This window comes from Muntiacus reevesi, chromosome 6, assembly GCF_963930625.1.
Source record: "Muntiacus reevesi chromosome 6, mMunRee1.1, whole genome shotgun sequence".
Classification (NCBI taxonomy): Eukaryota; Metazoa; Chordata; class Mammalia; order Artiodactyla; family Cervidae; genus Muntiacus; species Muntiacus reevesi.
This window is the reverse complement of record NC_089254.1, coordinates 27,266,181-27,292,458: the sequence shown is the minus strand read 5'-3', so window position 1 is coordinate 27,292,458 and position 26,278 is coordinate 27,266,181. Positions and strand designations below refer to the sequence as shown.

At 36.3% G+C, this 26,278-nt stretch overlaps 1 protein-coding gene across 1 annotated transcript; it reads left to right on the top strand.

Annotated features, from left to right (window-relative positions):
* Positions 1-3,423: 3,423 nt before the first annotated feature.
* On the top strand, positions 3,424-25,415 carry MACC1 (MET transcriptional regulator MACC1). The gene is made up of 4 exons (XM_065938604.1): positions 3,424-3,538; positions 4,985-7,029; positions 9,928-10,116; positions 25,203-25,415. Exons 1-4 carry the CDS (start codon positions 3,424-3,426, stop codon positions 25,413-25,415), a joined length of 2,562 nt encoding a protein of 853 aa, XP_065794676.1.
* Positions 25,416-26,278: the final 863 nt, after the last annotated feature.

Here is a 26,278-nt window from a genome sequence, read left to right as displayed (position 1 = left end):
AATGAGGTGGATGAACCTAGAACCTATTATACAGAGTGAAGTAAGTCAGAAAGAGAAATATTGTATTCTAACGCATATATACGGAATCTAGAAAAATGGTACTGAAGGATTTATTTACAGGGCAACAATGGAGAAACCAACATAGAGAATAGACTTATGGACTTGGGAAGTGGGGAGGAGAGGATGAGATGTATGGAAAGAGTAACTTGGAAACTTACATTACCATATGTAAAATAGATAGCCATCAGGAATTTGCTATATGGCTCAGGGACTAGGTCAAACAGGGACTCTCTGTTGACCTAGAGGGAGGGATGGGGAGGGAGATGAGAGGGAGGTTAAAAAAGAAGGGGGAATATGTATACCTATGGCTGATTCGTGTTGAGGTTTCACAGAAAACAGCAAAATTCTGTAAAGCAATTATCCTTCAATAAAAACTAAAAAAAAAAAAGTAGCAACAGTTAGAATGGGACATGGAACAACGAACTGGTTCCAAAATGGGGAAGAAGTATGTCAAGGCTGTATATTGTCACTCTGCTCATTTAACTTATATGCAGAGTACATCATGCAAAATGCTGGACCGGATGAATTGCAAGCTGGAATCAAGATTTCTGGGGAAAATATCAATAACCTCATCTATGCAAATGAGACCATCATTATGTCAGAAAGCAAAGAGGAACTAAAGAGCCTCTTGATGATGGTGAAAGGAGACAATAAGTAAGCTGGCTTAAAACTCAGTATTTAAAAAACTAAGATCATGGCATCTTGTCCCATCACTTCATGGCAAATTAGATGGTGAAACAATGAAAACACTGACAGACTTTATTTTCTTGGGCTCCAAAATCACTGCATATGGTGGCCAAAGTCATGAAATTACAAACACTTGCTCCTTGGAAGAAAAGCTGAGACCAACCTAGACAGCATATTAAAAAGCAGAGACATTACTTTGCCAGCAAAGGTCCATCTAGTCAAAGCTATGGTTTTTCCATTAATCATGTATGGATGTGAGAGTTGGACCATGAAGAAAGCTGTGTGCCAAATAATTGATGCTTTTGAACTGTGGTGTTGGACGACTCCTGAGAGTTGCTTGGACAGCAAAGAGACCAAACCAGTCAATCCTGAAGGAAGTCAATTCAGAATATTCATTGGAAGGACTGATGTTGAAGTTGAAGCTCCAATACTTTGGCCACCTGATGCGAAGAACCGACTCATTGGAAAAGCCCCTGATGCTGGGAAAGATTGAAGGCAGGAGGAGAAGGGGATGACAGAGGATGAGATGGTTGGATGGCAGCACTGACTCAACGAACATAAGTTTGAGCAAGCTCCAGGAGATGGTGATGAACAAGGAAGCCAGATGTGCTGCACTCCATTGTTTGCAGAGTGGGATATAACTTAGCAACTGAAGAACACTCCTCCTGCCTTCAATATTAATATATTTAGGGATCAATTATTTTTGCTTTTTGTGAAAAACGCTTATGCAGATATTGTTTCTAATTTTTTTCTTTTTTTTTTTTTATTAGTTGGAGGCTAATTACTTTGCAATATTGTAGTGGTTTTTGTCATACATTGACATGAATCAGCCATGGATTTACATGTTTTTCTCATCCCGATCCCCCCTCCCACCTCCCTCTCTACCCGATCCCTCTGGGTCTTCCCAGTTTTTTTGTAACATTGTCTTATTTTGCTGATTTGTAGAAGTCTTCAATATATTTTGGAATCCAATCCTTTTTTCTTCTTCGGTCATATAAAATTAAAATATCTTCTCCGAGTTTTTGGCTTGTGTTTTTACTTTTTGTGAACAATGTCCTTTGATATATAGGATATCTCATTTTTTTTTTAAGTTTGCATTTTGTGTTTGTGCTTTGCTTAAAAATTATTTCTGAACACCATCAAGATAAGTCTTTAAACTCTACTTTTAAAGTTTTGCTTTTCAGTCTTTAAATCTCTTAGAATAAATTTTTGAATATGATCAATGTAATTTTTTTCAGCATGAACCACCGATTGTCCCATCACTGTTAATTGAATTATCTATTTCCACACTGCTCTGCCTGGCCATCTCTATTGTATTTAAATATTAAGTTTTCATTTGAGGGTGATACTACTTCTGGGGATATTTTGTGTCCTTCAGTTCAGTTCAGTCACTCAGTCGTGTCTGACTCTTTGCAACCCCATGAATCGCAGCATGCCAGGCCTCCCTGTCCATCACCAACTCCCAGAGTTTATCCAAACTTGCATCCATAAAGTCGGTGATGCCATCCAGCCATCTCATCCTCTGTCGTCCCCTTCTCCTCCTGTTCCCAATCCTTCCCAGCATCAGGGTCTTTTCAAATGAGTCAGCTCTTCTCATGAGGTGGCCAAAGTATTGGAGTTTCAGCTTCAGCATCAGTCCTTCCAATGAACACCTAGGACTGATCTCCTTTAGGATGGACTGGTTGGATCCTCTTGCAGTCCAAGGGACTCTCAAGAGACTTCTCCAACACCACAGTTCAAAAGCATCACTTTTTTGGCACTCAGCTTTTTTCACAATCCAAGTCTCACATTCATACATGACCACTGGAAAAACCATAGCCTTGACTAGATGAACCTTTTTTGACAAAGTAATGTCTCTGCTTTTTAATATGCTGTCTAGGTTGGTCATAACTTTCCTTCCAAGGAGTAAGCATCTTTTAATTTCATGGCTGCAGTCACCATCTGCAGTGATTTGGGAGCCCCAAAAAATTAAGTCTGACAGTTTCCACTATTTTCCCATCTATTTCCCATGAAGTGTTGGGACCAGATGCCATGATCTTAGTGTGTCCTTAGTATATTTCTATTCCAAATCCATATTGTCTTACTTAGCACCTATTTCTAATAAATGATGATATCTGATATCACACGTCACTTCTATCATATCCTTCTGGATTGTCTTAAATAGCCCTTTGCTTTTCTTCATAATTTTAAAAACAGCCTAAATTACAATCATGTACCTAATATGTGATTTCTCTTGAACTGCATTGAATTTATAGGAGGATTTGGAAAGAATATCCAGTTTAATGATTTTTTTAGTTTTTTAATCATCAAACAAGAAATGCCTATTTAGTGGAGTGTCAAAGTACTATTCTTTTTGTTATCCTTGTGTTTTTCATTGTTACGTTTTTTATAGTATAGTATCCTTAATGCATTTCTAGGTTTGTTTGTTGCTATTAATCCAGAATCTGAGTGTTTTTCAGTGGAGTATTAATATCACATCAGGATATCTAGTCAAGCATCACACCAGAAGTAGAGGATCTATGCAGAGTATTTTTATAGATAGTTTTCTATTTAAATCTGTGGATTTCTTTGAGTTTGATTTCTATGCCAACCTGTTTATATTATCTTGTAATAAATATACATACATTATATAGCATATATATATGCATATATATTGTTTACTTTGTAGGTGGGATAATGTTAACCAGTGAAAAAGCCCGTCTTTGGTCAGGAGGAATTTCACGAAGTAGGTCTGAAGGAAATCTGTTTGACATGGAAGCCCAAAAACCCTCAAGAAATTGCGATATTACAGGTACAGCAATTAATAATTATTGAAATTGTTTTTATCCATCACGACTAATTATTGGGGGACTATTTCTGAAAAGTGTTACAAACAATTAAGAGAATTGTAAAATCACAACTTTATCATTGAAATACTTACACTATCATTAAAAAGATGAGAAAAATAAAATAATCAAAATAAAATAAAACAGGTAATAATAAGTATTACAAGAAGACAAAGTTCTTTATTAAATGAGCAGTATACGCAGTAAATACAGTGAATTTTGAGGTCAAAGAGATATCTGTAGGTTGCAGTGTAAAAGAATTGAATAGATTCTCAGAGGAAATGTAGGTTTTAAGAGAGTTTGAAGGTCCTGGATTTGAAGAAAAGTGTAAAAATAAAAGAAATGCAGCAATTGTTTTTCAAAATATATTTTAACATTTTTAATATATGACACTTAAAACTAATTTCAATCAATATATAGTTCTATATATAACAAACAAAACGTCTAAAAGCTTACTTGAATTCGTTTTTCTATTTTAGCTTTCATTTTCTCTAAAGCAGCCACAATTTTACAAAGTCCACAGATTCATTATCAATATTTATTGAAAAAGTGATCAAATATAATTTGCTCTAAACATAAATAGTTGGTATTTTTTTGAGATATATAGAAATTCATTATAATTGATATAGAAGTATTTGAATGTGTTGCTGATTCTTAAAATGCCCACTTTCCAAAGTAACAGTTTGTGGTGGCAATAAGCCTGTTCTTTGCCATTTTAAACTTTAAAAAGCTCAATGAATTCCTTCAAGTAGTAAATCTAATGGTGGTCTATTTTTTCAGTGCTTATTTTCATGAAATGTTCACTTTTCATGAAAAAAAAATCAACCTATTAAAATTTATCAATATGAAATTTTCAGAAAATATTCTAAGGAATCCATGCGTGTCTAGTTTGTTATTTTTTTAAACATTTTAGCTGTTTATAGATATATTTGATATTTTTCACCTATTGAATATTATCAGGAAAGAAAATGTTAAATAAATAATCTAGATGTAATGAGACCAACCAATGTATATTTAGAAAAATCTGGATAATAGGCTATTCTGTTAATTCACAGGTACTCATTATGAAAATGACATATTAAATAAGACATAAATGTATGTAGTCTGAGTAATTTTCACAAATATGTGTTAAATGATTATTATTGAAATTTCTAAATGTTTTTGTTTATAAATCATTGTGTCTTAAGATAAAATAATGTTACATAGAGTCAAAATAACATGGTCAAACAATTTCTCTTACCTCTCAACATGGAAATTTGACCAAACTTAACATTAATTTTGTAGTACTTAGACTGGAGATCAAAGACAAATAAAAATTTTTCAATTTTTAAGCTATAATAAAAATTAATCTTGGTTGTATCTCAGAATGCCATTTCATCTCTGTTTTGTTTTATTTTGGTTTAAACAACAAGAATGTCCAGATCCTGGTTTGCCTCTTGATTGGCCAGAGGATTTCACACTTCATGACAATAATGCTTCCAATGCTACAAATCCATTCTGGAATGAACTGTCTGCATCTAACCCATTTTTGGATGATATAACTCAGCTAAGAAATAGCCAGAAGAGAGATAATATTTCTATCTTGAAAGAAGATCCTTTTCTTTTTTTTAGAGAAATAGAAACTGGAAACTCTTTTGATTCATCTGGTGATGAACTTGATGTGCATCAGTTGCTTAGGCAGTCTTCTTCAAGGAAATGTGGAAGATCTAAAAGTGTTTCAGAACTTTTGGACATTTTGGGTGACACTGCACATGCCCATCAGAATATACATAACTCTGACCAGATCTTAGAACAAGACTTAGAATGGCTTCGAAACGATCGAGAGGCTTATAAAATGGCTTGGTTAAGTCAGCGCCACCTTGCCCGTTCCTGCCTAGATTTGAGTACAATTAATCAGAGTCCTGGATGGGCCCAAACACAAGTTGCAGAGACTACAGTAGTTTGCAAATTAAACCACCAAGGAGGGTCAGTACAATTACCTGAATCAGATATCACTGTTCATGTGCCCCAAGGCCATGTAGCTGTGGGGGAATTCCAAGAGGTATCTTTAAGGGCTTTTCTAGATCCTCCACAAAAGCTTAACCATGATCTTTCATGCACCATAAGCCCACTGTTGGAAATCATGTTAGGTAACCTTAACACAATGGAAGCCATTTTGCTGGAGATGAAAATTGGGGCTGAAGTGAAAAAGGATCCTTTCAGCCAATTCATGGCAGAAATAGTGTGTTTACACAGTCTGGATAAAGAAGGCCCTTTCAAGGTATTAAACAACTACTACATTTATAAAGACACCATCCAAGTCAAGCTGGTAGACTTGAGTCAAGTGATGTATCTAGTGGTTGCCGCACAAACTAAAGGTACTCAATCACCAGCTGCCACCATCTGGGATTATATCCACAAAACCATTTCAATTGGAATTTATGGACCCAAATATATCCACCCCAGTTTCACTGCTGTTTTCACAGTTTGTGGACATAGTTATTTGCCAAGAAAGCTTACTATCTCTGATATTAAAAAAGGTGGGAACCCCAACACACCTCCAGTGGTATTTCAGCTCTGGGGGAAGCATTCCTTCTCACTTGAAAAACCACAAGATTTAAGTATATCTGTCTTATCATGTGATCCTGATTTTGAAGTAAAAGCAGAAAGAAAAAGGAAAGAAGTTAAGCAAAAGCACTTGCAATCAGGTCAAGTAGTTCATGAACAATTTTCCTTCTCTTTAGCTGGCTCCAGAGAGATGCACTTGTTTGTTTTCTGTGTTCAGGTGGAGCCTCGCAGTGGTAGTCCAGTGACACAGTTCTTTATAACTTCACCCGATCCGGCTCCAAACCTAAAAAGGCTGTCAAATGTGCCAAGTGATTTGCAGAAAAAGAAGGAAATCAAATCTTCTCCTTTATTACCAACAGTGCATGTTAAATATCCTACATTTCAAGACAGAAAATTGAACTTTACCAGTTATGGAATAACCCAGAAGACAGTGATAAGACAAAATAAGATTGAATACTTACTTGAATATTTCAAAGGGGACACAGTAGCTCTTCTTGGAGAAGTCAAAGTAAAAGCTATTGGACAATCCAAAGTGAAAGAATGGTATGTGGGAGTCCTGAGAGGTAAGATTGGACTTTTACATTGCAAAAACATCAGGGTGATTGCAAAGGAACAAGTAATGTCTATGTCAGATAATGTCTTCACAACCTGGAATCTTCTTGAACAAATTACCCTGCCTCTTAAAAAGCTGACTTACATCTACTCAGTTGTCTTGACCTTGGTGTCAGAAAAAGTGTATGATTGGAAAGCTTTAGCTTATGTTCTAGGCTATTCACATCTGGCACTGGAAGACTTTGATCAACTACAAGCAGACAAAGAATCAGAAAAAGTTGCTTATGTTGTAAAGAAGTTAAAGGAAGATTGCCATGCAGATAGAAATACCAGGAAGTTTCTTTATGAACTTACTGTGGTGAGTATTGCTTGATCACAGGAATTTACTTACCATAGAGAACTCTATTAACTTGGCAATATTTATAAGTAAACATATGAGAGTAGTTTAAAAATCTCTCAGCAGTCTCAAATAAATTGAAGTCACTTCAGAGCTCTGCGTACAAGATCATATAACTAGTTTCTTAGATTTGACATTCAATTGTGATTTTCCCAGAAACTAGGCCCCCAAGGATCATCCTTTAATGGAAGATTAAAGATTCTGTTTGTGCTAAAACATAACAATTAAGAGATCCCTTTTTTTTCCTCTCTCAAATATTTAGATAGCTCTTAAAATATCAGAGGAGCTCCAATTACATGAAAGTAAATAAGACAAAAGTGAAACAAAACTACGTAACTTGGGCATTGCTTGTAGACTCACTTTTTAGTGATTTTTAGATGTATCACCGATGTCCTTAACTTTAGCAATTTAACATTTGTCTTCTGTATGCAGTGCATCACAATCCAAAAGTGATATTGCTAATTCTCTTCTTAATCTTTATGTCTGAATAGGACTCTAAGAATCATGATTTTTTCAACATAGCATTCACCCCAGTGTAAGGCTCAGCAGAGAACTTTAAAAAACATAAAGAACTGTTTTGTCTTAAATTTGGGCATTCAGTAATTTATAAAAGTAAAAAAAAATCAAGAGCATATTTCTAAAAATGGCTAAAATGTGACTGTGTAAATAACAATAATGATATATACCACTTTCCTGAGGATCTCTATATATTTGGCACTGTGCCCAGCACTGTATACATACTCTCTCATTTGGCCATTTTAACCACAATACAGGATAAGTCTAGTTAGTATCTCCATCTTCAAATAGAGAAAAGGGAGTCTTGGGAGGTTGGGCAACTTGCCCAAGATCTGCCAGTTGGTTAGTATCAGAGATGGGATTTGAAATCTTTTTGGTTCCAAAGCCACACATAAAACTACTACTTTCCCTGAAACAATTTTTTTAACAGTGTACATATGTATATAAAGGTATTTAAGTATGTGTGTCGGTGTGTAGTAAATATCATTATAACTGTGCAAAACTGGGGCCCTATAAGAGACGAGTGGTTCATGTAAGATGAGGCAGATTCATGTAGAGGAGTCAAGTTTTAATCAAAGTGCAAAATGGGAGAAAAAATTTTTGGCAAGGAGTTTGTGATGTTAACAATAGCTAACATGATATAGTATATATATGCATATGGGCTTATGGGCTTCCCGGGTAGCTCAGATGGTAAAGAATCTGCCCGCAGTGTGGGGGATCTGGGTTCAATCCCTGAGTCAGGAAGATCCCCCGGAGAAGGGAATGGCAACCCACTCCAGTATTCTTGCCTGGAAAATTCCATGGACAGAGGAGTCTGGTGGGCTATATATCATGGGGTTGCAAAAAGTCAGGCACGACTGAGTGACTAACACACACACACACACAGATACTCTTCAATTGTGTACCTTTTTCTTGGGTTGTATACTTGGGATTCTAGCTTGGAGTAGGTGGAAATGAACTTATAAAGATTGTGAGTTACAATCTCCTTAATCATCTCTAGACATTAAGACTCTTTATATATTTTGGAATTTATTATACTCTAAGCACTTCAGCATCTAATTCAACTTTCATAATTATTATAGGGGGTTAGATGGGGTAGTATTACTATCATATCCACTTTAAAAGTCATTAAATAGAGACATTTTGTGATTTATCTAAATTCCTATTCTTTTTGGAGTTAGATTTTAAATTTAGGTTTTATAACTTTAAGTGCAAATTTATTTTCCTTAAAACAAGGAACTGGTATAAGCTAAACCCACTTCACAGTTTACTAAAAGCACCCTCAGGGGACTGCTGTCTCAGCACTGCTTCTCCCTGAGGTCACAACTCCTCTCCATAAATTTATGGATAAATATAGTCCATGTATAGAGACCATGGGTAGTTCTCCTAGTGCATCCATAAGAATGAACATTCTTTGGACTTTAATAGTTGCTTTGCTCAGTCATTTATTTTTACTTATTGTTTCATAATGATAGATAAAGCTTTTAAGTGCCATTAAATGATGAGGGACTACTGAACATTTTTATTTGAACAGAAAAGAAATATAGATAAATCTCATCCTGTACTTTAAAAATATATTCAAGACAAAAGAGAAACTTGTAGACCTGTTTGAAACATGCATGGTGACTGACAAAGCTCAGATGCTTAATTAAGGAAGAAAAAAAGAGTCTGAAGGTTTTCTTTTTTGCATTGTTGAAACCCAAATGTTTTATATTTGATACCTTGTGATTTAAATTTAGCATTAACTACATTGATGGTAAAGGGAGAGAGCTAATTTTTTAAGTTATTAATAGCAATAGCTTTGTTCAAGGTTGTCTAAGTTTCTCATTTTTATGCAATACACATAATTCTGGGGAGTTTTAAATCATATTTTGATTATAAAATTAAATAATATTTACCAACAACTGTGTGCTCACTCTAGAAATCCTATAGCCAGGCCTCTGGAAGGAAAGTAATTACTGTTTGTATAGTGAATAATCATGGGTTAATAAATTATTAACTGCTAAAGCCTCAGGGTATCTTTGGAAGTGGCTAATTCCACTTCCTCCTTTGGTAATTAAGGATATTAAAAGACATATTAGTTAAGTGGTTTATTTAAGGACCTATAATTAGTTACTGAGTTAGCCCTAAAACTCCCCTTAATTCTGGTCTAGTTTGTATCCTCTGTACTTTGCTTGTTGGATTTGCTTAAAAGTAAATCAACTCTTTGAATTTTAGAAAATTCAAATATATCTGTGGTGAACAAAAGGATGCCAGTTTCCAGAATGTGTAATAACAAATTTAATTTCTAGATGAAAGTTCAAATTAGTTGCTTTACATTATGACATGCAGTTGTTGCTGCAGGCTCTGCTGAAGATGGATTGCCAAGGGTTAGTAGTGCATCTTGTCCAGGACGCTGCTATTCTGACTTCAGCCGTCAAGCTTGGGAAAGGCTGGAGGGAACTAGCTGAAAAGCTAGTGCGACTCACAAAGCGACAGATGGAGGTGTATGAAATTCCTCACCAAGGAAAATCTGGAGATGTGGCTGCAGAGGTAAGCTTTCTGTTCATCTAAGTAGTAAAAAACTGCAGATAAAGTAAATCAAATGCAGTCAAGAGTCCACTGCATATACTAACTGATTGAGGGAGTGTCCTAAAGGATCCACTCACTGAAATCACTGCACCTATAACCATTGATGTTATCTGAAATATACACATGTCACTCTTTGATGGCATTAAGAGCCTTTAAGATATATTGATGTTTCTCCTACTGGATTGCATATGGTCTTTTATCAAATAGACCAAATCAGATAGGCAGTTGTTATGGAGGGCTATAAGGACTTGAGGCAGAGAAAAGATAAACTTTGAAGGAAAGAGTTGGGACCCGGTCAGGACAAGAAAAAGGAACACAATAGTAAGTATTTATCAGCTTCAAAAATAGTATTAGTCATTGGTGATAAATAATGTTTGGTGACAAAAAAAAACATTTAAGAGAGTAAATGATGTGAGGTCATTGGTAACAATAGCTAGAGATATCTGTGTGCGTTATCTATCTCCTTCACAATTTTGCATACAATAACTATAGACATCAAATACAGAATGATTTCAAATTAAAATATAGTCACAAACTAGAAGTTGAGAGTTATGTTTTATTTGGAAATTTGGGGGCGTTAAGCCTGGGAGGCAGCATCTCAAGCAGCCCTGAAAGAACTGCTCTGAGGAAGTGGGGGAGAAGTCAGGTCATATAAAAGTTTGCAACAAAGGGCAAGTCCTCTGAACATCAAAAGTTTCTGGTAAATTACAGAAAACCAGATATCTCAAGTTAAGGAATGTAGCACTTTTCTATGTATGGGAACATACAAGAGTCTGGGCTTACTGAAAAGACATGGGAGATCCTTCAAATCACATTACTAAAGAAAAGAACCCAATCTGAAAAGGCTATATACTGTATAATTTCCAGATATATGATGTTCTGAAAAAGTCAAAACTATGGCGACAGATCAGTGGTTGCCAGAGGTTGGAAGAGAGGAATAAATAGGCAGAACACAAATGATTTTTATGACAGTGAAAAAACTCGATATGATATCGTAGTGATGAATACATATCATTTTATATTTGTCCACACCAATTGAATGTGCAAAGCTAGATGTTAACCCTACACTATGAACTTTAAGTGATTATGATATATCAGTGTAGATTCATCAGTTGTATCCAATATACCTCTATGGTGAAGGATGTTGATAATGGGGAAGGCTATGCATGTGTGGAGGCAGGAGATAAATGGGAAATCTCTGTATCTTCCTCTCAATTTTGCTATGAACCTAAAACAGTTGTAAAATATATATATATATATATATATATTTCCAAAAAAAGTTGTCCAGCTGAAATCAGGACTTGTTTTTTCCTCATTAAGCTCTGTTTTTAAAAAGATTTTACTTAGAGTCGTTTATCAAGGAATTTTGTTAAATATCCAACTTCTCTCAAATCGTGGTTGTTTTCAGTTTGTCCTCCCCCAAATCTTCATAGAGGCCAGCTAACAGCCTACTTTTCCTTTATTTACTTTAGCACAGCCCAAATCATGAATGACTCAGTCTATGCCTGAGGCTGATAAACACTCAGAAGCAGAAAGGAAACACTCTGTGTGTCTTTCAGGCCTATTGTTCAATTTATTGTGATGAACACTAACAATCTTCACTTTGGTGCTGGCTGTGCTGAGTCGCTTCAGTCGTGTCTGACCCTTCGCAGCTCTATGGACTGTACCGCCAGGCTCCTCTGTCCTTGGGATTCTCCAGGCGAGAATACTGGAGTGGATTGCCATGCCCTCCTCCAAGGGATCTTCCCGACCCAGCAATCGAACCCATGTCTCCTGCGGCTCCTGCATTGCAGGTGTCTTCTTTACTGCTGAGCTTTATCCGGGAAGCCCTCATCACTTTGATGGTTAAATGTTTAGAAACTAATTCATAGTATATTGGCTTGAAGCTATTCCAAATAATCTATGAGAATCTTTACCTTTTAGACTATGTACTGTAAAGGATAAATGTATGCTGATGTCCATGTCTTTGGAAAAAAAGAGAAAAAAACTTGTACAATATTTTTCTCCTAGGGAGGAGATGATTCTTCAATAAGATTAATTTACAGGTTAAGCAGTTGATTTCAAAACATACTTTTATTAGTTCTGGGTAGGGTATGTATGCAGAGGGAGGGAATTGAAATTGGGGCAAGGAGATAACAAGTTCTCGTGGTTCCCATGCTACTTTTTATTTCCTTTATCTCACTTCCTCAGTGGACACACATTTAGAGAATTTCCTCCTATGTGTGCCAATGCCTACAATCAGCTTCTTTTCACTCACTTTCCTTGCTGTTCAACTTCTCCCTTTTTCCTTTGTTCTATTTTTATTTTATCTAACAGTTATCTGGCACTTACTCTGTGCCAGTCACTATTCCAGTAACAGTTCAAAAATTAACTTATTTAATCCTTTCAACAAAAAACTTGTGGGGTGGATACTAATGTTATCTAAGCTGTAGGGAGGCTAAGTAAGTTGCTCAAAAGTGCATAGCTAGAAACTCACAGAACCAAGTTTGGCGCATAGGCCTTTGACTTTGGAGTCCTTATACTTTAAACCCTAAACACTAACCAGCAATCCAAATACAGTATAGTGGCTGAGTGGCAGAGCTGGGAGTTATGGTTGGGACGGGGAATTTAAAAAGCTTATTTCATTTTTTTCTTTTTTTCAAGCCATGTCATGATTCTATCAGCATTTGCCTCAACATCTTCATCAAGCCCTAGTCAATTTAAGAATGGATTATTGAAAGAGTGTCTGTCACATTTTTCTTTTGGCCACTTTTTATTCTTTTATAAGATGAGAAAAGCTTCTCTCTGGAGATTTCTGCGAACATCAATTTTAAATTAACCATCTCCCCAAGTTAAATTTTAAGAAAAGTTATTCAATTTTTCTAATGATGTCACAATTCCTACATAAAAAGCAAAATTACACAACCTGGAATATGATTATAAGCAAAACGTGTTTTTCAGAGTATTTCTTTTGGGAAAAATGTATATTTATACTATAAAAAGAAAAATTATGTTAGTAAAAATTCATTGGAGTTTTTCTGAGCTTTTAATTTAAAAAAACAGGTATCAATAAAATATTTAAAAAATAAGTCCATATTAAAAAGCAGTTGTATTTTATAAGTAGAATGCTGGGGATTTCGGGGTCAAGACACTCACTGGCCTAAACTAGGTATTCTTCATTTAACCTTCTGGAGATTATTACCATTTATGACAGAAGTGATTTCCTTAGTAACTGTTTCACATTGGTCCCCTGCCTAACAATAAAGGCTGTGCTCTTTCCATCTTATTCAGTATGAACATTTATTCACCAAGGACACTAAAGGTTCACTTCCCTTTTTAAACTACCTTCTGGCAGCGCCCACTGGGCTCCACCTCCACCTCGACAGGCACCAATAAACCCGCGGAGGCTGATCTCTTATCTAATTTACCAAAATGAGCCATCTTCCCATAGAAAAGCCCAGTGAAGTCAACTTTCCTAATGGTAATATTTTTTAACCTCAGAAACCACTCACCTATAGAGAGTTGTAACAGGCAATATTTATATGTTCTGCCACCCACACTTAATCAGTAAGAAGATAATTCTCTGTCTTATCTTTCAGTTACAATCTTTTCCCTCCTCATTCTCCAACTGGCTGCTGTAGTGTTCAGAGCACTTTATTCTAAGTCTAGCTTTAAAATGGTAAAGTAGGAATTCTTAAACAGGTAATTTTATTAATGTTTTTATAGCTGAGTGAAAGTTCTATATGGAATTCTTCCTACTTTTTTAGATTCTCACTCCTGTAACCTTGCTCAGTATTTAAATCGTCCATACAATTAACATGTTTTCTGCGATTATCAGTTCTCAACATTGGAACATAGGAACTACAACAAACACAGAATGAAAGATATGATTTTTTTCTCTCTGAAGTCATATTTCATTTGGCGTGGGACTTGGGATAAACTGTTAATATTTGAATTGTTATATTTCAAAGACATATATGATTAGATGCTAAAATCAGTTCAGTCGCTCAGTCATGTCCAATTCTTTGCGACCCCATGAATCACAGCACACCAAGCCTCCCTGTCCATCACCAACTCCCAGAGTCCACCCAAACCCATGTCCATTGAGTCAGTGATCTCATCCTCTGTCGTCCCCTTCTCCTCCTGCCCCCAATCCTTCCCAGCATCAGGGTCTTTTCCAATGAGTCAGCTCTTCACATGAGGTAGCCAAAGTATTGGAGGTTCAGCTTCAACATCAGTCCTTCCAATGAACACCCAGGACTGATCTCCTTTAGGATAGACTGGTTGGATCTCCTTGCAGTCCAAGGGACTCTCAAGAGTCTTCTCCAACACCACAGTGCAAAAGCATCAATTCTTCGGCGTTCAGCTTTCTTCACCGTCCAACTCTCACATGCATACATGTGAGAAAAACCACAATGGAAAAACCATAGCCTTGACTAGACAGACCAGTAAATATAAATAATAATGAGAATAATAGTTGTTGCATGTTTACTGTGTCATCTAATCATTATGAGCATTTTCTTACAATATCTCCTTTACTTCAACAAACTTTTCAAGGCAGACATTAAACCATTCTCTTTTTACAGATATGCAAACTGAGTGAATACATTTGTGTCAGCTATCCAGAATTATGTGGCAGATAAGTGGCAGAACTGGGATTTAAATCTAGGTTTGTTTTACACACAGTTCTATTCACTGTGCTCTACTGATGATAACTTTTTTCAGAGTTAACTAAATAAAAGAAAATCAAAGAATCAGGAGCTTTCAGAGGGCATATCTTAGTCCTGAAGGACAGGTAACATGTTAATAACTGGTGAGGACTGGAAGGGGATTTCAGGGCTCTGGATACAGTGACTTCTAGAGACCACTGAGGAGAATATGAGTGTTTGAGGAGAGAGGTCATTTTAATAATTATGGGGAGATACAGCTGGACATATATATTTTGGAGAGTCTTGAATGACTGCCAGAGTATTGGTTAAAATTCCTGGTTGGATTTCTGTTCCAGCTCTATCAGCTATTAGCCCTAAGACCTTGGACACATGACTTGACTTTTTTTAGGAATCATTTTTTCTTGTAAAATGAAGCAAATAATACTCTCCTATTCTTCAGGTGTTTGAAGGATTGAAATATGTGAAATATTTGGGACAATGCTTTGCACACTGTAATAGCCAAATACATGTTATTTATTATTTTGTCTAAGAGGAATAAGTGAATTTGACTACTGTGTGACAATGCATGATTTTGAAAAAGGGAATGAAGTATACTAATTTTTAAGTAATATAGCCAAGAGTAACCATAGAAAGAATATAGATAAGGGAAAAATCCACAATGATTTTAAACCTTCTCTTCTGAGAGACTGGCAGACTGGTAATGCACGGAAAAAATGAGTGGGGGGGGGGGGGAACTGGCCGATCAGATTTTTCTTACTGGCTTAACAGCATTTAGTTTTCTTTGGAAAATCTCTCTTACAAAAAGTAAAAGGAACATCCTTGCACTCTTACGGTTTTCTGGCTCACGCTGCATCGTATGGACTCTGCTTACAGGATGTGGTATTGTCTGGTTTTATATCTGGGCCTGGCTCAGGTCTAGCCTTGGTGCTTATGTCTATGGTTTGCTGGTGTTTTACAGTGAGAAATATATTAATAGTTTCTTTAAAAAGAGAAAATATTATATGAAAATTTATCTACCAGTGGTAAAGTGTATAGAATAATTTCTCAGATCTTCATTGTTTGTACTAGGGATCTGGCACAGTGACATAACATTTAGACTATCATGGTTTATTTTGTAGAGTACTATAATGCTTGGTGCTATAATCTGTAATTCTAAAAATATACTCCTTCTTTTTTGAGATGATGGAATAAAGAAAAAAAGACATCACTGTGTAATATATGGGGTAACACACTGTATTCCTACGATATTTGGTTTAATTCTGCATTATATATCTGATTGGGTTCCCGGGTGGCTCAGTGGTAAGGAACCCACCTGCCAATGCAGGAGATGCGGATTTGACCCATGGGACAAGAAGATCCCTTGGTATAAGAAATGGCAACTCACTCCAGTATTCCTGCTTGGGAATTTCCACAGACAGATGAGCCCAGAGGGCTACAATTCATGGGGTCACAAAGAGGTGGATACAACTGAGTGACTAAACAACAACAACAATGTATCCAATTACCACACTAAAAATCAAATAGAAGTAATAGTCATATTAGGTTAAATATTACAAAGATATTTTAAAATGTATTTATAAACACTAATATTTGTATTAGAATTTAGATTTTTCTCTATCAAGTTTTATTATTAATGATCACACACAAAAAATCAGAAAACCAAAGCCTAGGTTAAATTAGTATTTAAGACTTAAATTAGTATTTATTAAAAATCTAATACTGAAATGAACTTGTGGTAATACTTTAGTGAAATAGCCTCATATTCATAGCCAGGTGACCTGGACTCTTTTCCTACCTAGGAATTGGTGAGAATAGCTTGACCAACAGATTTTCCAAAGATGTTAAGACTATTTTGATGCAGTAGCAAGGAATGGGTCTTCTGTCTCCCTCTGACTCATGCTTAATCCCTGAAGTTTCAAGAGGTTATTTCTAGAGCAAACGCAGCTGTCTCTGCCCAAAGAGACTTTTCCAAAAGAATCTTAGGTCAAATTTTATCCAAGTCCAAGTGCTGTCTCCTTTCTAAGGAAATAGGGACCTCTGATATGTTAGTCTTCCTTCCTTTCTGAAGATAATGACAACCTCATCTTCAGCAATACTTATCTACTTACCAACTACAGGTGATGGGAGGACCACCTGGATATTGTAAATGGTGCACTGAAGATAGAATGCATTTAATAATCACTAATGAGGCAAATTTGCCTTGATACACCAGATAATTGTACTTAAAATGAAACATTGCTTCTATAGTTTTATGAGGAAAGTAGGTGGATTATTAATTCTTTAATGTGGCAAAATGTAATTATCTCAAGGTAGTTAAAACCACTTGCATTCTTTATACTATTCATATTTTATGAGCTAAAATAAGATGAAGAATGCTTTGCTCAATCTGAGCTGCTTTTGTTCATATTGCATTGCATTATCTAGTGCATTATCTAATAAGTCTGATTGGCTTTTAGGAACAAGCACTCTGAATTTGGAAAACTTGATCCTGTTTCATTTCCTCTGGCATTGCACGTTAATGTTTCACTGATCCTTTACCTTTTTATTTGTTTGGTAGTATCTGAAAGATAAATCAAAGGCATATTCCTACTATAAAAATTCTGAGGATTTGGAAACTGCTCAGACTTCATAGGTTAAACACTTACTGTTGCTGCTGCCCTTTATACAAAGAGATCATAGCACAGAGATGAGAAATTAACAACTCTCTGCTTTCATCAGCCTCATGCTTCCTATTCAAAGATAAACACCATGAAGTTAACATAAAAAAATCTAAGAGTAAAGAGATGAGAATGATGCCTCTGTGTCAAGTATTTATGATAAAGATGAGAAGGCTGATGGAAATTGTTTTGTCATTAGGAAAAAAATTCAACAAAAACAAACCTTCAAGAGCATGCTGTCCTTTTGATTAGTTAGAGCATTAGTGCAGAGTTCCCGAATATCTTTCCTTTAATCGTAGCATTGAGCAAGACAGGAAGAACTATTTTTAATCCACTGAATAGATATAAGATAACATAAACCTGGAAGAGTTCTTGGCAGTCCACAACTCATTTCCAGTTTTTTTAGTTTTAACGTAGATCACCCTAGAAAGAAAATTGTTTATTCTACTCATTTTATTCATTCAAACTTTTCCAGAGAAAATAATTTTGTTTTCTCTTTAATTTATTATAAAGTTTAGAATCCTTTGTTTTCTTAATGTGTATGTATATTTGGATATAATTTCATAAAGTCCATCAGTTCAGTTCAACTCAGTTGCTCAGTTGTGTCCGATTCTTTGTGATCCCATGGACTGCAGCACACCAGGCTTTCCTGTCCATCACCAACTCCCAGAGCTTGCTCAAACTCATGTCCATCAAGTTGGTGATGGACATAAATACCATAGTTAATTAATTTATGCAAGTTATATTTTTTGTCTTTGCCTATGATAACATATATTCACTTGCTAAGAAAACTAGAAAGATTTTAGACAATAAAAAGTGCTGAAGAAGGGAAAATGTAAGTATTTAAGAATTTGAGCCCTATTGTCATATATTTATACCATATAGGACAACAAACAACTGATTAGACTATTGCATTGATGAAAGCTGAACTTCTATCACGCTTTGTTAAGGCAAATCTTAATATAGAAAAAGTTATATTTACTGTGCTTGGCAAAGGTTTGCTTTTTGAGGGAAAATATAGATCCCCAAATTTAATATTTCTCATCAGTGTATCAAGTACATAACTACAACATATGCTTTTGATCTAATCCCTTCTCAATTATTCTTGATACTTGCCCCTTAATGACCTGCCCCAACTCCATAATTATTTTAATGTTTGTCTGTGTTTGTGTCTTTTCTGCCTAAAGAAAGTTGACTTTTCAAAAAAAAAAAAAAGAAAGTTGACTTTTCTCCTTGAGTATGTTACATTTGCTACCTCTTTAATCCTCAGCAGCCCTAAATTCTCCATCTGGCTAAGTTAGGATTCAAACCAAATTCTCCTTTCAGTTATATAATATCAATTTTTACAGATTGTTTTCCTTTGAAACATAGTTTTATCTCCCGCTGCTTCTACCTCTTCCTTTAATTTCCAAATTCCAGATGTGACCTGTTTGTTCTGTGGCTTCCAGTTCCTTGGCACCTACTTATACCTGCAGTCTGCCTTTCACCACCCTCTTGAAACTGCCTCCTCCAAGGTTACCAACGTCCTATTAGTTGCCAAAACCCTGAATTTTCTCCATTTTCTCTCATGTTTCCACATCACTTGATGTTCTAAGTAGCAGAAGTAACAGAAGAGAGACATCTTCAGTGAGTGCCATGCTGGAAGAAGTTTTACAAGTTTGTCCAGGGAGGAAAATTTATAGCTTTTATAGCTTTTGCCAGTTTCCTTGGTGTAAATTCTTCCAACATGGATGACTTTAATCTTCCAGCGTGTCACTGAACATGGAATTGGGAGGCTGCGTGAACATAAACTTGTGTGAGCAAACCACCGAATGTCCTTTGGGGGATACTATCAGCTCTTAACTTTTGCAGCATGAAGCAATCTGCTTCATGTTTCTACTACTCTAACACCAACTTTTCTCCACCCTTTTATTGCTTCTGTTTCTTAACTGTGGTCCCCGCTTGTAGACTTCATTATGGGTTAAATTTTTTACACCTTTATTTTCCTCCGTGGCGTTTTCCTCTACTCTCCTGCTTTTCACCGTCACTTTAGCATGAGTTATGCTAAACCCCTGCCTGCTCCCTAGAGGTCATCTCTCTCTTTCAGTTTCTTATTGGGAATAACAGATAGCCTCTCCTTTACTTTGAACTCAGTAAGGCTAAAACTCTACTGCTTCTCTTTCCCTCACCAAAAAGTACAATCATATCCTATTGAAAAGTATTAAATGCATCCTATATGCCAGACACTTCATGAGGTGTTTTGGACACAGACACAGAGATTATTATCAATGTTTTATATAATAAAATGTCAAAGCTCTGATAAGTTGATAAGTTTACTGCAACTATCCCATGTCTTGCCATACGGTGTTAAGTTGCTTTAGTCATGTCCTACTCTTTGAGACCCTACGGACTATAGCCCATCAGGCTCCTCTTTCCATGGGATTCTCCCAGCAAAGATGCTCCAAAAGAAAAAGGAAATTGGATATGAACACAGGATTCTGAAATCAATGCTCCTCTTTCTTTCTATTACAGCATAGTGCTTCTCAGTTGATGGAACTGCCATTTTTTGGTCTTACATTGAATTACAATATGCAAGTAGTTTTTGAATTTTTCTTAATTATTATTTACTGCCAAATCTTGTCTATTCATACATTGGGCCACTCTTTCCACAAGAATCGATCTCCGTTCCATTCTATAAAACTTCTAAAAACAAGAACTCTGCTATATTCATTTTATTCCTTTTTGTAACAAAATTCCTTATAGCGGTAGCTCAATAATTTTGATTTAATAAGTGAAATAACTAACAACAATGTATTTCAAACATTTTCACTGAATGTGTACCACAGTGGTATTTCTCTGTCATCTGCATTGAGAGCCACCAATGGTATTATTTATAGCAGGACAGATTTTCCACTGAAGGAATATCCAGGTTTATTTTGCAGCAAATAGGAGCAAAAACGGGATGCAAAATGTCCTCATGTTTTAGTACAAATCATGAAGTTTACCATGTGTTTATACTCCAAAACCACTATATCTATTTCTAGGTAGCTTATAGTTTAGACTCCAGGGTGTTTCTAATGAGTGTAGGGGCAATGTGCCTCCTTGTATTTCTGACAAATACAGGAGACTCCTGGGAAGTCACTGCACACTTCAGAGGTCCTAATTAGGGTCTGGGACTCAGCAATCTACCCACATTTCTCTGAATTGCAAAAACTGGCTATACTGTTATACTATCAGTACAAGTTACCAAACTTGAGGGGATTATATGGCCCTCTGCCTTAGTAAGTGGGTAAATATACTGTTGGACTTCTGAATCTGTAGTTTCTAATTCCCATATCACCTTGGTGTATTACCTGCTTCTGACAGCACCAAGGGGCTGCTTTGTGACTGAGTATGCCTCAGGCCTTTTCTATACATAGCAATCTGCTGTGCTGTGACAAGGTACTTGACACAGAACTGTTCTACCCAGGAAAGTTAGTGAAGGTATATACTTGGAATATGCATCGTAGTGCACAACCTGAAAATTATCTATAAGCTGTCCTTAAGAGACATCTGTTCTCTGTGATACTGTGTCATTATCTTGGTACTGATGCTCTCAGTTACTGTTTATCATATCATCAAATACATCTTTTTATCAGACTCAGTCACTGGGGGGCTTAAAATAAAGTCTTAGATGTCTTTAGCTATAAACATTAGCATTTTAAACAATATATAAAAAGTTGAAAAATAATGCACTAGTTAGTTGAACATCAGGGAATTTTAAATGAACTCAACATAGATTACAAGTTTAAAACTTTTACAGAGGTTTAGGATATAGATTTAGATATGGATTTAGAAAAGGCAGAAGAATCAGAGATCAAATTGCCAACAAGTGCTGGATCACTGAAAAAGCAAAAGTTCCAGAAAAACATCTATTTCTGCTTTATTGACTACGCCGAAGCCTTTGACTGTGTGGATCACAATAAACTGTGGAAAATTCTGAAAGAGATGGGAATACCAGACCACCTGACCTGCCTCTTGAGAAATCTGTATGCGGGTCAAGAGGCAACAGTTAGAACTGGACATGGAACAACAGACTGGTTCCAAATAGGAAAAGGAGTCTGTCAAGGTTGTATATTGTCACCCTGCTTATTTAACTTCTATGCAGAGTACATCATTGGAAATGCCAGCCTGGATGAAACACAAGCTGAAATCAAGATTGCCAGGAGAAATATCAATAACCTCAGATATGCAGATGACACCACCCTTAATGCAGAAAGTGAAGAACTAAAGAGTCTCTTGATGAAAGTGAAAGAGGAGAGTGAAAAATATGACTTAACACTCAACATTCAGAAAACTAAGATCTTGGCATCTGGTCCCATCACTTCATGGCAAATAGATGGGGAAACAATGGAAACAGTGAGAGACTTCAATTTCTGGGGCTCCATAGTCATTGCAGATGGTGACCGCAGCTGTGAAATTAAAAGATGCTTGCTCCTTGGAAGAAAAGCTATGATCAATCTAGACAGCATATTAAGAAGCAGAGACATTACTTGACCAACAAAGGTCCATCTAGTCAAAGCTATGGTTTTTCCAATAGTCATGTATGAATGTGAGAGTTGTACTGTAAGGAAAGTTTAGCGCCGAAGAATTGATGCTTTTGACCTGTGGTATTGGACAAGACTCCTGAGAGTCCCTTGGACTGCAAGATCCAACCTGTCCATCCTAAAGGAAATCACCCCTGAATATTCATTGGAAGGGCTGGTGCTGAAGCTGAAATTCCAATACTTTGGCCACCTGATGTGAAGAACTGACTCATTGAAAAGACCCTGATGCTTGGAATGATTGAAGGCAGCAGGAGAAGGGGACAACAGAGGATGAGATGGTTGGATGACATCACCAATGTGAAGGACATGAGTCTGAGCAAGCTCGGGGGTTGGTGATGGACAGGGAGGCCTGGCATGCTGCAGTCCATGGGGTCACAAAGAGTCAGACACAATTGAGTGACTGAACAGAACTGAACTGAGATATACCCACTACAGAATAAACTGTTCCTTTAGTGCTTCTGTGTATCTTAGCAGTGAAGGGCAAGACTGAATCTGATAGTAAGTTTCTATTACTGTGCCTCAACTCATCTTGCATGGCAGAGTATTAGTGGTACCTACACTTTAGGAAGTTTGGTTTCAGTGTGAATGTTCAGGAAAGTAGATGAGAGAACCCCTCATTCACAGTTTACCAGTGATGGAAGATACAGTTCTTTATAAATCAGCTTGGTGAGGATAAATGTTATATACAGAAATATGGTATGATTTCTGTTGCTGCATCAGGACCACATCAATATGGTTTAACTGATAATTATCTTCCATTCGGTATCCTGAAGAATCAAGCTTTGCCTGGAGAGGTGAAAATACAGGTATTCATGGCTTCCCAGGAATGCCAGTTGAATAAATAACACCAAATTATACTTTGGTCTTGATGCCTACTCTTTTATTAATATATAGATTGAAATGAAACATAGCAGAACTCCTTAGTTAGGTCTTTAATTCTGTTAGCTTCAATTGTAGAGTATATGGGGATATCAGTGGAGGGAGACAGTTAGATCTCAAGGTCCTGCTTCACATGATATTACTGTTAATGGAGGCTCTATTTTATTTTATTTTTATTTATTTTTGGGGGGTGGTGGTTTATGCATGTTGTTTATTGAACTACACAAGTTAAAACAACACTACCACACCTTACATATTTTAATTTCGTTTTGAATATCCTGGTTTGTCTACTCTTGGTAAAGGATTTTATTTTTTTAATATAAATTTATTTATTTTAATTGAGGCGAATTACTTTACAATATTGTATTGGTTTTGCCATACATTGACATGAATCCACCACAGGTGTACATGGGGCAGCTCTGCATAATATGTCACTCACAATCTGTCTTCTTGCACTTTGAAAGTAATAAAATCACAAATGAATTAGTTTAGCGAACCCAAGAAAGTAGCAAGTAACAAAGTTTATATTCCAAATATTCTGATTACAAGTCCAGGGTTTATTTTGTTATTATCCTAGAAAAAGTGTATTTTAACCTGGCTATATGTCTGTGTGTGTGTTTTCTACAGTTTGTCTTATTTGGTCAGCCTTTGTCTCTATTCTCTCTGAGGCTGGTTGCCTTGGTTACCATTGCATACACCCTCTTTTGTGAGGTTCCTCTTTGACGTACATTTATTTCTATGGAAACAATGAGGTCATTGGTATGGGTAGGTGCTTTAGAGAAAGCACAATGAAGTGTTGAATATCTATCCTTCTTTTGGTTATTATGTGTTATTAAATTACTTTTTAATTAGAGAAGTATATTTCTGTGTTCCTTTTGACTTGATCATGAAGCTACATTTTTACTTATTTATAGACTTGCTCATGGCAAATAGATGGGGAAACAATGGAAACAGTGAGAGAATTTATTTTGGGGGGCTCCAAAATCACTGCAGATGGTGACTGCAGCCATGAAATTAAAAGATGCTTGCTCTTTGGAAGAAAAGCTATGATCAACCTAGACAGCTTGTTAAAAAACAGAGACATTACTTTGCCAACAAAGGTATGTCTACTCAAAATTACGGTTTCTATAGTAGTCATGTATGGATGTAAGAGTTGGACTATAAAGAAAGCTGAGCGCTGAAGAATTGATGCTTTTGAACTGTGGTGTTGGAGAAGACTATTGAGAGTCCCTTGGACTGCAAGGAGTTACAGCCAGTCCATCCTAAAGGAGATCAGTCCTGAATATTCATTGGAAGCACTGATGCTGAAGCTGAAGCACCAATACTTGGGCCACCTGATGCAAAGAACTGACTCACTGGAAAAGACCCCGATACTGGGAGAGTTCGAAGGCAGGAGGAGAAGGGGACGACAGAGGATGAGATGGTTGGATGATGTCACTGACACTGTGGACATGAGTTTGAATAAGCTCCAGGAGTTGGTGATGGACAGGAAAGCATGGCATGCTGCAGTCCATGGGGTCACTAAGAGTTGGACATGACTGAGTGATTAAACTGAACTGAGACTTGCTCAAATACAATGACTTAAAGCATTAGATATACTGTTTAGCTCCTTCTTGTTTTATGTGGTGTGATAAAGATCACCACAGATATATATAACAATAAAATATATATATATAGATATATAACAATTAAAGGGTTATGACTTAAACCTTAAAAGTCTGTCAGAGTGTGAAAAGTTTATCTCAGTAATATTTGTTATAATAAAAAAATTGCACAAGGAATTTACATGAAGAAAATGAGCAATATTTAGATGAATCTAGAAAAAAAAGGCCCTATTTATGGTCACTGTTTTTAAAATCTAGAGTTTTAGAAACACAGGGATATAACAGAGGAGTGATAGTTATTAAAACATATTTTCTATGATATTGGGCTTGCCAGATGGCACTAGGGGTAAGGAGCCCATCTGCCAATGCAGGAGACACAGCAGACACGGGTTTGATCCCTGGGTTGGGAAAATCCCCTGGTTGAGGAAATGGCAGCCCACTCCAATATTCTTGCCTGGAAATTCCATGGACAGAGTAGCCTTGCAGGCTATATAGTCCACGGGGTCACAAAGAGTTGGACCTGTGACTGAGCATCATCTGTGACATTAAATAAGTGTGTGTAAATATGCATATATATATATATAATTAGTATTCTGTTTTCAAGTTTTAAGAGCCTTTTAAACTCTTTTTTAAAGCATCTGTTTTCCTCCCTGACTTATTTACAAACTAGTCTAATTTTTTTTTTCTTTATAGATGATGTGGAAACCTGCCTATGATTTTCTTTATACTTGGAGTGCTCACTATGGAAACAGCTACAGAGATGTGTTACAAGACCTACAGTCAGCTTTGGACAGAATGAAAAGCCCTGTGACCAAACAGTGGCGAGACTTAACTGGCGCTTTAATACTAGTGAATTCTTTAGAGGTTTTGAGAGCAACTGCATTCTCCACTTCTGAGGAAGTATAGAAATGAAGGATACATTTTTAAGAGGAAGGAGTAGAGGGAGAAAGGGGTGTGTGTGAGAGAGAGAGAGAGAGAGGAAAAGAATCTCAGAAAAGTATTGCTTTTAAGAAAAAAAAAAGTGTTTCCTGGTGAAAACATATCCTAGCACAAGATCCAAGGATGGGTTTTATAATCAAATATGTATTTTTGTGTCTCCCTTTCAAATGCAAGTATTAAGCTGCTTTATTGTTGATAAAGGAAAGAAAAAACTCTCCCTTTCAAAGTTACTTTTAATTTCTTTTAGTTAAAACAAATGACTGCCAGCATAATTACATCACACAGAAACCCAGATAATCCAGAGGCTCTCAGTATAAACACTGGGATTTTTTCCAGCAGACAGGTAGAGGAAGAGAAGGAAGCAATGCTCTGTGGCCAGGCACTGGACTACATACTTTCTCTACCTGCTCTCTTTTATTTCCAGTGGCATTTACTAGGATTATTCCCATTTCATGTGAAGAAACTAAGGACTGGAGAGGACAGTCAGGGCTGTCCAGCCAGTGTGAAGCAGGTTTTCTGTTTGCAAAATCTGGCTCTGTTTTTTAAAGAAAACATAGCACATGGGAATATAGTTTTAAAAAAAACAAAATGCATATTAAAACTTATAGGTAATTATTTCCTTTTAATTAAGCTCTCTGCTCTATTCTACCATCTCATGAAAATGCCAGAAGGAAGATACAACTGGAAATCTGTTGTCTGCATCCACCAACTGGAATTTTTACCACCTTCCTCCATTATCTTGAGGTCTAGCTAATCCTTCAACTTTTTCTTCAGGATCATAATGCTGAGTAATTCTTTTAACTCTCAAAGATTTTTTAAAAACAAAGGTT